This window comes from Thamnophis sirtalis, unplaced genomic scaffold (genome assembly GCF_051295495.1).
Source record: "Thamnophis sirtalis isolate CommonGarterSnake01/CBP01778 unplaced genomic scaffold, rThaSir2_p1.2 scaffold_10, whole genome shotgun sequence".
NCBI classification, from domain to species: Eukaryota; Metazoa; Chordata; class Lepidosauria; order Squamata; family Natricidae; genus Thamnophis; species Thamnophis sirtalis.
The window spans coordinates 45665284-45683174 of record NW_028261390.1 but is presented as its reverse complement, the minus strand read 5'-3'; the positions used below and the strand labels follow the sequence as shown (position 1 = coordinate 45683174).

The window sequence follows — 17891 nt, the reverse complement described above, 5'->3', positions numbered from 1 at the left end:
ACCGTATGCATTTATAATTTGATAGAACCAGATTAAAGAGATCCTCTGAATCTCTTCAAAATGACATGTAGTTATGACTATACAAAATAGTTTAGAACCATTCACAAATTGGTTCTCATTGCTTACTAATTGTCAAAACATTTTAAACTTTTAAGAAGCAGAAAGACCAACAAAATCTTTGCAGAACTGTACTTTTTACTTTCATCCATTGAAAAACCTATCCATTTATCTGCTCTTTGCTTTTAATTGTTAACCAGCTAAGAATTACTTAAGGCCCTGATAAAATCTTTGTCATAAGCTTTTGTTTGAAAATGCAAGTGTATCTCCATCCATGTGCCTGATTAAAAGATAGACTAAAAGTTTGGTAAAGGATTTCCTTTGGATAAGTAGATTGATTTTACAACATAGCAACACTTCTTCCTTTATACAAAAATAAGTATTTCCCTCCTCTAATTTATATCTGGATCAGCATAATAAATAATGAATACATTACAGCTTGCAAATCAAATATATCCAACCAACCATAATTTTGGAAGAAAAATAATTTAAAACACCAAGAGCTAAAATTAGCCGCCCCGAGTCCCCTTGGGAATAGGGCGGCATACAAGTTTAATAAAACTATAAAATAATTCAGAAATATAAAATGATATAAACTATTCATGTTAAACTAATCAAAATACAATCTTAAACTGACTAATTACAGAGTAAGCCCATTAGTATTGAGATTGCAAGATCTCTTAAGGTGGGGCATGGGAATGTGAACATTCAGCAACACCTTAAAGCACTTAATTGTTGGCAAGGGGAGCAAATATATGTTTGCTATGTTTGGCTTTTCTGCTAGGTAGATTTTATATTCATGATTTCAGCTATAGTAGTCTTACAAATGTAATTGTGAGACTCAAACTAAAGCTATTTGGGAGAACAGATAAGTATTAGTGATTCCAAAACTCATTGTTCCATTCCTAGAGCGTCAACATTAGACAGTCTTTGGTGGCTACAAATTGGTAGAAGAATCATGCTCAGTAACTGTTGCCCTACCAAACTAATGAGGAGCTTGTTCATAGTGTCCTTCTCTTGCCTAAATCAGAAGAAAACCAACTATGCAAACACCTATGAACAATTTCAACAAAACTTTATAACCTCTAAATCCTACCTGTGTCTGGATTGAGTCTGAATTCTTCTGCTCCAGCACCAGATAATGAATAAGTTATTTCTGCATTGGAACGAATATCTGCATCTGTGGCCATGACTTGCATGATGAATTTGCCTGGAGGAGAATCTTCTGGAACAGTATCTGTATACCAGACCTAAAAGCATTTGTAAGATAATTGTGAGTAAAAATACATTAAGTGTGTGGACCATAGACATAGCATTATTAAGATCAGGTGTTACTAGATTTGAAAATGTGAGAGAACAAAATATAAAAATATTCAAAAGTTACTCTTACATGTCTACTTTCTAGAATTCCACACTGTTCTTGTGATTCGCCAGTCCCCACAAAATTGAAAAAATAAAAAGGGGAACATCCTAACACTGCCCCTTTCAGCCCCAAGTCCTATGTTACTACCTGACTTGGAGATTGGATAATAACCGCTAACGAACGGTTTCCACATTAAAAAAATAGCCATATCTATACTAAAACTTTTCAGCTTTCCTTCATCTGGCCCTTTTCTATAAGTCCTATAATATTCAAATAATATTAAAGACTGTCAAGAATTATAGAAAGTTTCAACGCTTTTTCCAGCACCAGCTTGGAAAGATTGCTGTAGAAAACAACAGCAAGCTTTGTAGTTTCAAAATATGGTATTTTAAAAAAAATAATACATCCTTACTCCTTTCTGTGTACTATGCATGTGTTGCAATATTCTGAATAGTTTACAATTAAAAGCTTAAATAAACCTGTAAACAGCCTGATGCCAAATAGATAAAACTAAACCCCATCCCACTTTAACCCAAAAGGGCTCAGCCATCACTCTGTGATAAAAACTTGTAATAATAAACAGGTCTTTTAATAGTTTCCTGAATATCATATTAACTTCCTAAAAGTTATTAATATAAATTAGGATTAGCAGATACAATGACTAAAAATGTTTCTGGGACTTGATAATTTTCTCTGCCCCAAATAATTATTCAGATTGAACATTAGCATTCTTGTTATCTAGATTGCAGGATGTTTTCAAGCTAGAAATAAACATCTATGTAAAAAATCCAAACCAATACCTTTTCGCAAACTGGGCTATTGTCGTTTGAATCAAGGACTTTCACTTCTACCACTGCATTAGCAGCAAACATCCCATCAGTAGCTGTGATATTTAGGAAGTAGTTATCTTTTTCTTCTCTGTCCAATTGCTTTTTGACATAAACTTTCCATTCATTCTGTATATTTTCTACAGCAAACTGTTCCAATGGATCACCTCCTAAATAATTAACAAGAGAATATATGTTTATGCCATGAGAAAAGAATGAATATAGCCAAGACTTAAAAATTCTAAACATGGGGAGATGCTGAAGTACTCGCCCAAGACTGAAAATGCTGGACATCTCTTGCTCCCCAACATGCTACACGTAGCATGGAAGGATCTAGTGCTACTAAAATGTGCAATATTTTATATAGACAAATTGGCAATATGCAGATATATGCGTGGCCCGACAAAACCACGCTCGTCAAAATAGCGGCGACAAAACCGCGTCGCTAAAGCCGCGACGTCATCACCGTGGCGACAGAAGGGCGCTTTAAAACAGCGTGGCGGCAGAAAGCCGATTTAAATTAAGGTAAGGGTTAGGATTAAGTTTAGGGGTTTGGTTTAGGGTTAGGTTTGGGTTAGGTTTAGGGTTAGGGTGCTGAGTGCTGAGTGCTTCGGAAGGTGTGGATTTGCCCTCCACGCTTATGTCGGCGTGCTAGGGTCGCCTTTTTCCTTAGTGCTTTGGAAGGCGTGGATTTGCCCTCCGCGATTATGTCGGCGCGGATAAGGGCTTCGTGGTTTTGTCAGTGAACCGATATATGTACAATACATGGAAATCAATAGTTTAAATTTTTAATAGTTTAAATAGTTACATTTAGAGTATGCCTGTATCAAATTTAAAATAAAAGCTGTAGCAGCATATTTGAGAAAACATGCAATGCTGCTTCAATAAGAATTATATTCTGGTTCAGCATGTTTTGCATGCAAACACTGTTACCTCTGTTAAAAACAGTATCCATAGCTTTCATGTTTTTCAAATGTGGAAACTTTAATATAAATGAACTTCAACTCCTAGAATTCCCAGCCACTTTTGAAAAACACTACTGTAGAGTAGTAGGAGTATGAAAGTTTTCCTGCATAACCTAATGTTATGCATTATTTGATATAACAACGTGCCTTCTATTTCTCCAGGCAGTCCAGTCTTTTCTATCTTACTGTTTTTAATGTTGTTTTATGTTGCATTAATTGCCTAACAGAACTTTTTGAATTTTTTTTAAAAAAATCCATAAAATCAAGGGTTATTTACATATTGCTAAATAAGCAGGGCAAACAAATATGCAGACTTGTAAGATATCACTACTCAAACATTGTTACAGACTTTAAAGGTTCAACTATTGCCTGCTTTGAATCCCTTCTTTGTAATGTACTCAACTGGCAATAATTTTGGATGGGAAAAAATATCAACATTGCTAAATGCATACTAGACACATTCCAAATTGTAAATATTTATTTGACAGCTATATTGCTATTTTTTTTAGTAATGGAACTCTTATAATCAATACAAATAATTGTTCCATAATAGGTGTGTATGTGTGTGTGTATTTGTTTTCGTAGATTTTCATGGGTGTAAGTATGCTGGTCTTGATGGATTTGGGTCTTTTCCCGTGTAAGATTGAGATTGTCTTGGCAACGTTTTGGCAAGGTTTCTCTCGCCATCTTCAGGCCCAAAACCCAGCCTCAAGATGGCGAGTGAGACCTCGTTGAAACGTTGCCAAGACAATCTCAATCTTCTCCACAGCTTACTCATATTAAAATCTTAACTTCCTTATAATTTTAACATACGGTACATTTTTCTACTGGCTAGAACCAACTAATATTATAGGCATGGATGAAGAAACATTAAGTGCAATGACTTAATGACAACAGGATAGGAATAATATAGGTACGTCACATTAATTAAATATTCCATATTTCTTACATCAGAATAGCACATGGGTTTAACCTTATATTTCAAGACCATTGCCACAAAACAGTTTATGGAACAATAAATCTTCTTCCCTCCATGACAGTGAATATCATAAATAAAAGAAGGAAGTCTATTTAAGATTAAAGCTATGCCATACAAAACATATAAAGCTAAAGCTGTCTATATATATTTTTAAATATTTACCGGTAATAAAATAGTTGACTTGTCGATTAGAATATTCTGAATCAGCATCAGTGGTGCTTATTATAGCAACTACTCCTCCAACTGGATCATCTTCACTGACTGTTCCTTTATAAATCTCTGCAGTGAACTGAGGAGGGCTGTCATTCACATCAGCTACATAAACTTCCACAATAGTGGTAGACGACAGCTGTATTTTTTCAGCACGGTCAGATGCCACCACAATAATTTGGTATTTGCCCCGTTTTTCCTGGTCAAGCTCTCTTAGAGTGGTAATCCAGCCAGTTTCCGAATTTATACCAAAAGACTCTAGGATTTCAGTATCCTGGGTTGGTTCTAGCTTGTAAGTAATTTGTCCGTTGTTCCCCGAATCCTGGTCCATGGCTTTTACTCGTATGACTTTTGATCCGGCTGGCATATTTTCTACTAAGTATGCTTCATAAGGATTGGCTTCAAAGATTGGTGCATTATCATTTGTATCTTTGATTTGAATACTTATGTCTACAGAAGAGACAACTTTATAATTTTCCTTCATAAAATATGCAAGCACTGAGAACTGGTACCATTTGGTTACCTCATGATCCAGACTTTTTTCAACTTTTAGCCTTCCATTATGTTTGTCTATCACAAAATAATCATCTTTATTTCTTTCAGGTGTATATCCTTTAACAAGACTGTATAATAAGGTATGGGTGTGCTCTGCTCGTATAGTATCAATTTCAGTCCCAATAGGAATATCTTCAGAAAGAATGTAAGAATAAAAGGGTTCTGAAAATTTTGGCAAACGTGTTTCAGGAGAGAGTATTCTAACATATAGGGGGACGCTGGAATCCTTTTGTGGGGATCCACCATCCATTGCTCTAACAAAAAACGTAAGAAACTGATTTTCTAGCCCAATTAAGCTTTCTTTTGTAGTTATTACTCCAGTCAAATGATCAATTTCTAAATTCTCCTCAACATGTTCAGAATCTGCTTCAATTGTGTACGTGATATCTGCATTGGAACCTTCATCAGCATCGGAAGCCAAGACTTTGATGATAGAGGTACCTCTTGGAACATCAGATCCAATACTGACTTCATACTCAGTTGCTCGGAACAGAGGAGCATTATCATTAACATCAGTAAGTATGACATTGATGCTGCAAAATGCCACTTTCCCCCCAGCATCCTTAGCCATGAACCTAATATAGATGACCTTTTCAGCTTGAGTTTCACGATCAAGTATTTCCAAGGTAAATAATTGCCCCCTCTCATTAGTATAAAATCTGTCTTTTGCAAAATCATTCATAATATGGTATGTTACAGATCCATAGCTGCCAGTATCTTTGTCTGTAGCTTTGACTTCGGTCACCAGGGTATGCAATGGAGTATTTTCAGCTAATTCTACCTCATATTCATTCTGACTGAACACAGGACTATGCAAATTGGCTCCGATTACATTTATGTCAACCTGAGCTGAACTTCTGAAGACTCCATCAGAGACAGATATATTGAGATGATAATTTGGTTTCAGAGTCTGTCTATGTATGTTTGAAAGAGTGATGACCCCGGTCTTGCTATGGATAATAAAATGCATGTTATCATTCCCTGTTAATATGGAATATTCAAGCTTTTCTGCATCTGAACTGTCTGGATCTGAGGCTTTTACACATGTTACAAAGTGCCCATGGGGAGCCAATTCACTAATATTAGATTTATAAAGCAGCTGGTTAAACACTGGTGGATTATCATTCAAGTCTGTTATGTCAACAGTTACAATGATGTCACTGTTCAGTGGAGGCATTCCACTGTCTATTGCTCTTACCAACAATGTGTGTTGCTGAGCTTGTTCAAAATCCAAACTCCTTGCTGTCAGAATGAGCCCCGTACTATCTATAACAAAATAATCATTGTTCTTGCTAATGTTGCCTACCAAGTGGTAAGAAATCTTTTTGTTTAATCCAGAATCAGCATCAGTTGCCCTGACATGTACAACAGATGTTCCAATTATAGATGCCTCAGAAATTGTGGCAGCATATATTTGCTCTGTAAAGACAGGAGGATTATCATTGATGTCTTCAATTATTATATCCACAAACACTTCAGCATGGGCCCCTGTCAATGAATCAGTTGCCCGGATCCTCAATTTGTAAGCAGGATGGGCCTCAAAATCTAAGGGAGCAATAACATTGAGAACGCCAGTGTTGAAGTTGATATTGAATTGATCAAAAGGATCACCATCTGTGATGCTGTAAAAGACTTTCAGCCCCTCTGGGCTATATGCTTGCACATGAACCACTGGACTATGTAGCAGGATATTTTCTGGTATTTCTGCACTGTAGAAAGTTTTTTCAAATATTGGCATGGCTTTATTTACCACAGTGATTGGAACAATAACTTCAGCAGATAAACTTGGTTCTCCTTTATCCTGGGCTATCACAGTAAGATGATACTCTTTGTTTAGTGTGTCTGGGTCAAATTGTTTCTTGAGTGTGATTTCACCAGTTTTCCCTACTTGGAATTGGTCACTATGTTCCTTGAAATAATACTGTATTTCACCATTTCTACCAATATCATTGTCTACAGCAGTGACATAGTGAATCACTTCACCAACTTCAGTATCTATTTTAACAGTGGCATAATATGGAAGATTGACAAAGACAGGGGCATTATCATTTATGTCTTCTATAGTGACCTTTACCACGAGGTGTACAATTATGGATGGATTATGTTCTGCAGTCACTTCTACCACAATGTCAAATGATTCCTGTTGCTCACGGTCAAATGGTATTCCAGTGGTTGAAAGGACTCCAGAAGTATAACTGATTTTAAATCGATTATCTGGATTTAGAATCTGATAGAACAAAGGTTCATTTATTTGATTTCCTACCGCAGTGATGATTGCTACTGTTTTTGCTTCTGTGGAATTTTCCTGGACCACAGCATTATAAGAACTACGTGTGAATTTCAGCTGATTTGCCTTGGCCTCTTTTACATTAATTTTGACAGATGTAGTGCTTGAAAACCTGCCATCCGATGCTCTGATTGTCAATTCATAACGGCTTCTTAGTTGAGTTGTATTTTGTATTGTTATGCACCCAGTCTTGGAATTGATTGAAAATTTTTCTCCAATATTGCCTTCAATGATAGAATACATGAGTTGTGAGAAAGCTTCTGAATCCCGATCATTTGCATTTACTGTAACAACTTTTACTCCTTTATATGTTGGCACTAGAACAGTTGCTTCATATAGGTCTTTAGAGAACACTGGAGGACAATCATTGATGTCAATTACAGAAATAGTAATATTAGCTGCATATTCTGCAGATAAGCGTGGTATTCCCATATCATATACTTGCACAGAGAAATGAAAAATATTGATTTCTTCATAATCTAAGGTCATCACTGTACGAATGGCTCCTGTACTAGAATCAATGGCAAAATATTTGTGGGCAGATGGCTCAACAATCTGATAGACAAGTAAAGCATTTGATTCTTTGTCAGCATCTGTAGCTCGAATCGCTAATGGCATATTCCTCTCTGTTAAAACCACACTGTTAATCAAAGCAGATTCACTGATGAGTCCTGTGTATTCTGATTGCATAAAAGTTGGTGCATTATCATTCTCATCTCGAAGGTGCACCAGTACAGTGGTGTTAGTGGACTGGCCAGCCATATTAGTTCCCTGAACAATAAGACTATAAAAAGGCAAGGTTTCAAAATCAAGGACCTTTTGAGAAGTGATAACACCAGAATGTGAGTTTATAGTGAAGGCATCACCTATGTTGCCCTCTTTTATTTCATAGGCTACAGATGACTGGCTATGTGTAATAACCATGATGATGGAGCTACCAATGATGCTGTTTTCACTGATTTCTGCAGAATATTCTTGGGAAGAAAACTTGGGCAATGCATTGTCAGAAATTGTGACAGAAATGTGCACAGCTGTGACTTCATTCATTGGAGGCATCCCTTTATCTGTTGCCTTCACCATCAAAGTGTACTCATCCTGAATCCTAAGATCCAATTCTTTTGCAGTAGTAATACTACCCAAGACTGGGTCGATGTTGAAAGCATTTCTAATATTTCCTGTTTGGGAAAAAGAAAAAGACAGGAAATTAATAATCTGGAAAAAAATATTTAGATAAATATATAGGTTCCCAACTGTTCCTTACTGAATACCAACTTAGTAGATTCAAATAATATAAAGCACAATGTCCTTTAAATGCCATAGCATTTTATGCTGAAGTAAAACAAAAAACTTAGAATGAGCCTTATTCTGGAATGAGAATAAGCTCCCAGCTGGTAGCCAGCAAAGGAACTGAATTCTGCAAGTGCCTGAAATTGTATGCAGTTAGGAGAAGAAATCAAGTGGGCTATAAGCATTGGAAAGGCCTGTGCCCCAAAGTGCATAATAGGAATGTAGTGGGTTGCTGATGGATGGAGTTCTCTGACCCTGCTTTTCTAAGTTCATAGTAATCTAGAATATTTTGGGAGGAGAGAGGTTAATTATTATGGTCATATTTTCAAAACTGATTTCTCCATAAATATCCAGCCTGCAAATTGTAATCAAATGTCCTTTGATCAAGTCTCAATTGAAGCTTAATTAGTAGTTCATTAGCAGTCCTTTTATGTCATTATTTTTAAATCTTAAAACACTTCAGTGGCTTAATTAAAACATTTTTTAGCTAAATTACTCCCAATTAAAATGTATAGACTTGAGGCTCTGTATTAAAATTGTTACTTTGAGAAAAGGCAGTTTCATTCTGACTGCTGAATAAAAACAGGAACAAACAGGCTTTTCTGAATGGCAGAAAATTCTCTGGCATTTCACAGTGCCTAGGAAATTCCCAGAAATTAAGACAGCAAATATTTTTCCTAATACTTTAATTACAGAACATAGCAGGCAAATTTTAAATCCACCACTTCATAATGACTGACTTTATTAGTATGTTTAAATTATGTATTTGGGTAGAATGTTAATATTATCCTTTTTTATTACTAAAAGTCATAAACAGAGTGCCATTCTTAGAATACCCCATTTCTAATCCTTTAAGCCATTACAAGCATTTAAGGAATGTTCATTTCATATGCCTAAAATGTTTGCCCCCATGCTTTAGCTGTAGAGTTGCTGAATAGACCAGAGAAAACAATGTTGAGAAAGTTTTAACATTTCCTCCCACAATGTTCTCTGGATAAATAAGGAAGAAGAATTTTTAAGGAAAGAAGAGAAAGATTGGGTGACAGGGAGCTAGCTGGAAAACAAACATCTGACCAGATAGTTTTCATTTCAAAAGAATGTCCTTTCTTCTAAACTATTTTCATACAACATGGGATGCTATGTTTTATACATTTTAATTGATAGATTACAACCTAACCTCAAATGTGGGGTTCTAATCTTTATATTTAATTAAAAGTAGAAGATTCCCTTTATATAACCTTCTGTGCTGTGAGAGTCTTGTTGGAAATCTATTGCATCAGAAGCCATCATTCTATAAATGGAAAATTATATGACTCTAGATACACAGATCATTTTCAGAGATGCCTCTTGATTTATGAAACTTCCTTTTAAAGTAGCAGCTGTATTTCATCATCATTCTGGATCCTAGAAACAGACATTTCTAATCTCCTTGCTGCTTTTAGTGCAGCATATTCCAGATAATATATAGATTGTCATTTTTTTTAACTTTTAAAATAAGTGAGCCATTACTTAACTACATTTAAAACAGGGAGAAAACAAAATTAACCAATCATTACTTCATTTTAATGGTTAATAATCTGAGGATTTTCTTCTTGGGGAGGGGATGCTGTTTTGCTTCATACTATACAAATAATTTGAACAAAGAAATACATTCAGTATAGATCAAATACTTTTGAAAGTAAGCTTTGCATTATTCGAATAATGTAGGTCTGGTCACAATTTGCATATTGTAAACTGTGGATATTTTTAAATTACATTTTGATCTTGACAACATATTGAAAATATTGGAATTTACCTGATTCTATGGAGTATATGATTTCTGCATTTTCCCCTTTATCCTTATCTAATGCTGTAACTTGAACCACCATGGACCCAACAGCTGCTGATTCATATACTTGGCCTTCATAAGAAGAACTGGTGAAATATGGAGCGTGATCATTTGTATCACTAACATTAATGATGATTTTAGCAAAGTTACGCTTGACAGGAACATCTTGATCTCGTACCTAAAATAATTAGCACAGTTAACAATTAGCACATTATTTTATCCAAATCAACAAAAATTCAATTTTTACATGGAACTTTATTCTAAACAAATTGTCAAACCTCCATCCTACAGAAATAATTTTGCTCAATACAAACACATACAATGCAAGAGAATAAATATTACAATTTCGCCTATTTCTTTTGTGATGTGGGTGAGTGTTTTTAATATTGTGTACCATTCACAAGCATATGATTAGCGTTACAGATGGCTTTTTATATAAATCTCCTTAGTTAGATTAGACAAGGAAGAGATAGGAATTAAAATGGGGAAAAGGAATAATAATAGTTAAGCACTTCTTTTTAATTGGTCGTCTCTTTGAGAATATTCAAAGTGAAATGCCTTCCAAACAAGAACAAAACAGAAATGAGGGGACAAAACATTAAACAGCTTGAATGTGGAAAAAGACCATAACATTAGCTGGCATTAGTATTTTATAGTGTTTAGAAAATTTTTGATCTTTCAAATATGTCATCTAAATAAAGTTTACAGAACTCTTTATGAAATAGGTCAGTTCTACAGTATTACCATCTATGTTAGTTGCCCAGAATTGCTATAGTGAGTTGGCAGACCTATAATTTGGATATTTCATTTTAAAGCCAGTGTCTTGTAGATTTGGAGATAACAAGTTGCCAAAGAGCATCATAAGTAGTATCACAGAAGAATTAATATTTAAACAAATAACTTTTTAATTTACAGCTCAGAGTTAAATTGAAGGGTGGTTTGGGTGAGAGCTAACGAGTGTATTGAAAAGGGAAGGCATTCTAAAAATTAGGGAAAGAAGGCTTCCCAATTTACATATCCCACAAACCTTTCCCAAGCAAAAACAAGTAAATGGTTAAGCTATGTGCTATATATAAGTGTAAGAGATAGCTGACCTGCAGTCATTTCAGTTTCTACTTATAAATGGTACTGTTTTACTGAAAAGCCAGACATTTAATTTGTTTTTCAGATTTGTAGCCATATACTGCTTGCAAAGTTTAACACTTCAGCTAAAAAACAAGTACAATAATGGGTTTTTTACCATGACTGTGAGAACATGTTGATGGATGACTTCATGATCCAACTTTTCAACAGTATAAAGTGAGCCAGTTACAGGATCAAGACGGAATTTCCTAAGGCTGGTAGGATCCATGCTGCTTTGCATAGTATAAATTAGTTTATTCTTCTCATCTCTGTCTGAGGCACTGACTTGCAAAATTTCTGTCTCTGGCAATATGTCTTCTGCTATAACGACTTGGTATTCTAACAGAGAAAATTCTGGTCTGTGATCATTTGTATCTATTATGTTAATGTACACCTGAAATGACATGCAAAAATAAAACATGGCAGCAACAACATTGTAACATAAATATGAAACCCCACAGGAAATCAGAAAATAATGCTGCAAACAAGCTACAGACGACAATATAAAATAATACATATTAGAGAGGCTCAAGTGAGTCTGTTGCAGAGGGAAAAAAATTGGCCATCCACTATTTTAGAAGTTTTCCAAGATTCTGAGCATGATGTATGAAATTCTTATTTTGTCCTCTAAAGAACACAATTATCTTTAGGATGGGCTGGTCTTTGTAGAAAATATAACATCCTTAACATGTGACAGACCTTTTCAATCATATCTACTATAGTATGTTATATTTACTAACTATACCAAATTAGCAGAAATTATAGACTACTCCAATCCAATGATTCTAGGTGGAATTATATAATTCAGAACAGTTAGTTACTTTCATATAAAAGTGACAATATTTGTACTATTTTACCAGAGTTCAACATTTTAGGACTAAGAAAAGCATATTAACGTGGTTCATAAAATATTCATTCACACATATATATATATATATATATATATATATATATATATATATATATATATATATATATATATATATTGATTGAAATGATCACGTCTGATATACATTTACTATCAATTACAAGTTTCATATACAGATAGTTCAAAACAAATCTTTATACTATGTGTTTGTTTTCTCCAATCCTTTATTTATGAACAAACTTTAACACTGTAAATATTATTGAAATATTTCCTTTTCTACATGTATGCAGCATCAATCTCTATTTCAGTCATTAAGTTAGCATAAAACGACAATTTACAACCATCTAAATATGAACAGCCTAGTCAATGAAAAAATACTAAAACACAGAATTATTAACAAAAGAAAAAAACCTTAATATCACTAAAATCTACATGTAAAAATATAATTAATATGGATACTATGTAAAGTATAATGTGCAGAATACAATAGAGTGGTATAAATGTTATGATATAAAAAGCAATGCTAATAAGTAACTATAAAACTAAGCAACTAGAAATAAATCAACAAGGATACATCTAATATATCTAACTGCTGTCTAATCCAGCAATTCTAACTGCTATAAATGAATGAGTTACTTTATAGAAGTTATGAACGTAACAGAAAAAAAATCAAGCTACAGTCATTAACACTTCTGTGAACATATATATATATATATACACACACAACATACATACATACATACATACATACATACACACTGAAATAAAATATTCCAAAATTTACAAAAAATACATGTATGTCAACTAGCAATTGGGACAAATATCTGAGTGCTCTAGAACATTATATGACAGCAGTGATCAACAAGACATATAAGAACTGACAAGAAAGAAGACCAGAGGCCATGATTTCTATGATACCAAAAAGTGACAAGGACATCTGAGACTGTAGCAGCAACAGCACTTCACTCATCAATGTTTAGATAACTTCATCAAATATTCCACAGATGCTCACCCCAGTTATACTTCAGGGTTATTTTTTTCCCATAAGATCTTTCATGAAGTTATTATTTGCTTAAAAGTCTTTAAAAAATACCCACTGGTAGTCCTCAACCTATGACTACAATTGACTCCAAAGTTTGCCTTGTTAACCAAGACAGTTGTTAAGTGACTTTTGCCCCATTTTTCTTGTCATTGTTAAGTAAATCACTGCAGTTGTTAAGCTAGTAACATGGTTGTTAAATGAAACTGGCTTCCCTATTGATTTTGTTTGTAAGCAAGTTGCAAAAGATGATCACATGAACTGGGACATTGCAACTGTCATAAATACATTCCAATTGCCAAAAAAATATATGAATTTTGATCATGTGACCACTGTGATCCTGCAATGCCCTAAGGGTGAAAAATAATCAGAAGTCAGTTTTTTTCAGTTGCTGTTGTAACTTTGGATGGTCATGAAACAAACGGTTGTAAGTAGAGAACTACCGGTATAAATAGATAAATCTGTGGGAGGCATGGGGAATGATGAAGTGGAACATCATGACTTAAGTTTCTCCCCTTTTGCATGTGATCACAATGTGATATTATATGCATGCATAAAGAGGACCATGTATGTCCTCCCACAATGCAATGTTGCTTTCATAATTTTGAATAAAACTGGGAATCCTCAGGATACCCCTGGATGAACAATAGAATAATATAATAAATAACATAATAGATAATGCGGTGACATGATATATTACAATAATAAACAACACTTCAAAGCTTTCTTTTAGAATTTTAAAAACTGAATTCTTTAAGAGAAGTTTGGGAAAATTGCCTTAGGCAATAAACATGTCTAGACTAGTTGGAAACTTTGCTGCTTATTAAATAAACACAATTCTATTTCTTTTACATAATAGTGTTAAATTCCTGTAGCCAAAATTCAGTTAATTCTTTTAAGAAAGGAATATGAAAATTCAGATAAACTTTTATCACAAAAGTAATCTGTTCCTTTCTTGACAAATAAAAAAACTTTTAAAAATGATATAGGTTTTATTAAATAGCAAACTATTATTTTCTAGAGGACATGGTCAATATTTGATTTTAACCATAGGAAAAATCACTCAAAGATTCTGTTTTGACAAAGAACCAAATCTACCCTTTGACTAAATAAACAGCCAAATCTCAACAGTGTCTGCCATGATGACAATGATTCTGCGTTCCTTAGGATTTGTATATAATGGCATTCTTTATCTCATTCTGATAATAAGTCATAGTCTAACTTCTCAACAATTGGTATCTAATAAATCTTTCAGATCTATTTCAGCTGATGTTCATCAGCACATCTTCTGGCAGCATATTTCACAGTTTAACAATAAGCTATGTCAAGGTCTCTTCCAATGGTCTAAAACCAGTTAATTACACTGGATAACCATGTTTTAGATAAAGGGGGAAAACTTTCTCTTTATTCTAGTTTATCTAGTTTTTATCTAGTTTTATTAGAATTTGTAGGCCGCCCTTTTCCCTGAGGGGACTCAGGGCGGCTCACATAAAACTGGGAAGGGGGGAATACAAACATCAAGATAGAGACATATAGTAAAATGGTAGGCAACATACATTCATCATTCGGGAGGGGTAACTATCCTTATCCCCAGGCCTGACGGGCGAGCCAGTTCTTCAAGGCTATGCGGAAGGCTTGGACGGTGGAGAGGGTACGAATTCATGTTCATACCACACATAACTTATCTTTCTCATCTTTTGAAGAGGAGAAGGTGGGCAGAAGAAAAAGTTGGCCCAGCTATTTCAAAGTACAAGTAGGACTGATAATAAATCTTTCATTTTCTACTTTCTAATCTTTAAACTGAATTTGTTCTTTAATCATTTCATATGTCACAGTTGAGTTTATTCAAATTGCTTTTGTTTCAAACAGTCTTCCTCAAAATTCTGGTGCCAAGTTGTATGGAGAATTGTTGTCATATGGAAGTTGTTTCATGTGGTTTCAACAGAGAAGTTATATTCACAGTCATTTTATCTTGACATCAAAATAAACAGGAGGTCTTTAATCATTGGGATAATTCAAACATAAACAGCTATTGTTGCTTTATTTCAGGTTTTAATTTAAATAACCCCATATACAAACATAAATATACTACTAGTATATACAATGAAGACATATAAACAGATGGAAATTTTTGTTGGGGAACATCTAGTAGTAAGAAACCTAATCTGTCATTATTACTTTTAAGACCAACATTAATCCAGACATCAAAACAAAATGATTTCACTATAGAAATGATTATTTTCACTGAATTTGTGTGTATGGATATACACATTGTAGTATTTTCTTATTACTGCTATTATACTTTCTTTTCCTATGTGAATTGTAGCTTTGTCTTGTTTCTGGTTTTCATTTATTGTACTAATGGTAGAACACTGTCTGATTTTAAAGCTGACACAAAGTGTACTTATATACTCACACAGAATCGTCTCCCTTAGAATTATGGAACTTTAAGCTATTGTATTATATTTGTATAGAAAACTATTTTTCAAATAATATTACTGTATTTTTCAGACTATAAGACGCACCTTTTTTCCTCAAAAAACAGGCTGAAAATCCGTCTTATACACGGAATACAGCATTTTTTGCCTTCCGAAACCCTGCCGCTTCACCAAAATGGCTGTGCATACCCTTATGGAGACTTTCAGAGAGCTCATGGAGGCTGAGGAGGGCAGAAATGAGCAAAAAACAGGCTGTTTTTTGCCTCCCTGCCCCCAGCAGCATTCAAACCTCCATAAGGTATGCATGCAATTTTTTTTGACAAAAAACGGGCCCTTTTTGCTCATTTTTGCCTTCCCCTCCTAGGAGCAATCTGCAAGACCCCCACCCCAAGGCTATTCATGCCTATTTTTGAAAAAAACAACAGGCCTGTTTCGTGAAAAATGGCCATTTTTGAGAGGTTTGCAGAGTGCAAAAACTTTTTTTTCCTTTTGGAAAGCTCTTTAATTGATTGATGAGAATTAAATTGATCAAGTGCTGTGCCAGCAGAAACACCTATCTATCTACTGTATTTCTCTCTCTCCCTAGTTCTCTCTCTCTCTATCCCTCTCCCTTTCTCTCTATCCCTTTATCTACCTACCTACCTACCTACCTACCTACCTACCTACCTACCTACCTACCTACTCTCTCCCTACCTATCTACTGCATTTCTCTCTCTCTCTCTCTCCCTCTACCTACCTACCTTCCTACACACTATCTCTCTTTCCCTACCTACCTACTGTATTTCTCTCTCTTTATCTCCCTGTCTATCCCTCTATCTATCTACCTACTTTTTTTAGAAATTTTCCTCTTCAAAACCTTGGTGAATCTTATACTCCGAAAAATACGGTACTTTATGTAATTCTGCCCAGGGACACTGAAAATGAACACATGAACACACAAACACAATCTGATTTCTGTAAACAGTTAATTAGAAATCCGTTACCTGTGTACTAATAGTTCTAGTTCCATCTGTTGCTTCTACTGTCAAATTGTAATTTGATTTCTGTTCTGCATCAAGAGGTTTAGCGACAACTATTGTTCCTGTGCCCTTGTCCACATCAAATCGGCTGTCAGAGTTGCCACCTGCTCCAAAAAATTGCACAAGAAGTAAATTCATAAAATCCCGTTTTCTTGTAACATGGGAATATTCTTTGCTCTAATGCAAAGAATAGAATAGGCAACTATGGTCCCTTTAGAACCTGTGGAGTTCAACTCCATGGCTGACTCTGGAATTCCAGGAATTGGAAGTTTAAACTCCACAGGTCTTAAAGGGCCATAGTTGTCCACCCTTACCCCAATGTTTTAATCAAATTAAAAAAACAACAACTTTGAAGCACTCAACTGATAATCTTACTGGAATAAAAGAGGAATAGCCATTTAAAATCTCTATTTCATTCAAAACTATGTATTTAGTGTTAAAATCCAACAGAACTGATTCACCATGCTATATTTTTACTACTAGAATTTCCTCAAAGGCTTCTGAGTAAAAATAAAGATAAAGACAAAAGTCCCGCCGGGAATAGGGCGGCATATAAATAAAATGAATCTTGCATATAAATAAAAAATTCCAGCCACCCTTTTCTTTTCCTGAAATTAATTCTGACCATGATAGATTTATTTTGAATGGAACCCACTCTGCAGCAATAATGAAGTGGCATTGTATTAAATATTATGAAAATGATTAAAAGAAACTTTAATTAGTGTAATAAATATTTTTGCCCACCCAATTTTATTTATTCTAAATTTTAGATAAAATATTTCTAAATAATAAATCATGTTATGTGTTACCAAGTTACTGGGGATACCCACTCAAATTATCTTACTTCCATGGTGCATATTGATTATATTTTTTTAAAAAATATTCTAAAATAATTTTAAAACAGATGTTGTCATTCATTCTTGAGCTGCATTTCTTTCACAATTACATTGTACATTTCTTCCAAACATATATTTAGTTGTAAAGAAGCTTGAGAGATGTTAAAGGCATTTAATCACATGTATGTTTACAAATAATGGGCAGGATATT

The 17891-nt window shown here is 34.4% G+C and overlaps 1 protein-coding gene across 5 annotated transcripts in view; it reads right to left on the bottom strand.

Annotated features, from left to right (window-relative positions):
* Positions 1–17891, bottom strand: part of FAT1 (FAT atypical cadherin 1) — a 119636-nt gene that overhangs the window by 33785 nt on the left and 67960 nt on the right. For all 5 annotated transcript variants that reach the window (XR_001313312.2, XM_087724490.1, XM_014062249.2 and 2 more), the window contains exons 7-12: positions 16809–16948; positions 11599–11874; positions 10326–10536; positions 4354–8418; positions 2221–2417; positions 1154–1307 (exon numbers count right to left, since the gene is read on the bottom strand). Coding sequence is in view for 4 of the 5 variants with exons in the window: in XM_087724490.1 (XP_087580616.1) it covers positions 1154–1307; positions 2221–2417; positions 4354–8418; positions 10326–10536; positions 11599–11874; positions 16809–16948 (5043 nt within the window). In the remaining variant the exon portion in view is untranslated. The remainder of the gene's footprint in view (positions 1–1153; positions 1308–2220; positions 2418–4353; positions 8419–10325; positions 10537–11598; positions 11875–16808; positions 16949–17891) is intronic.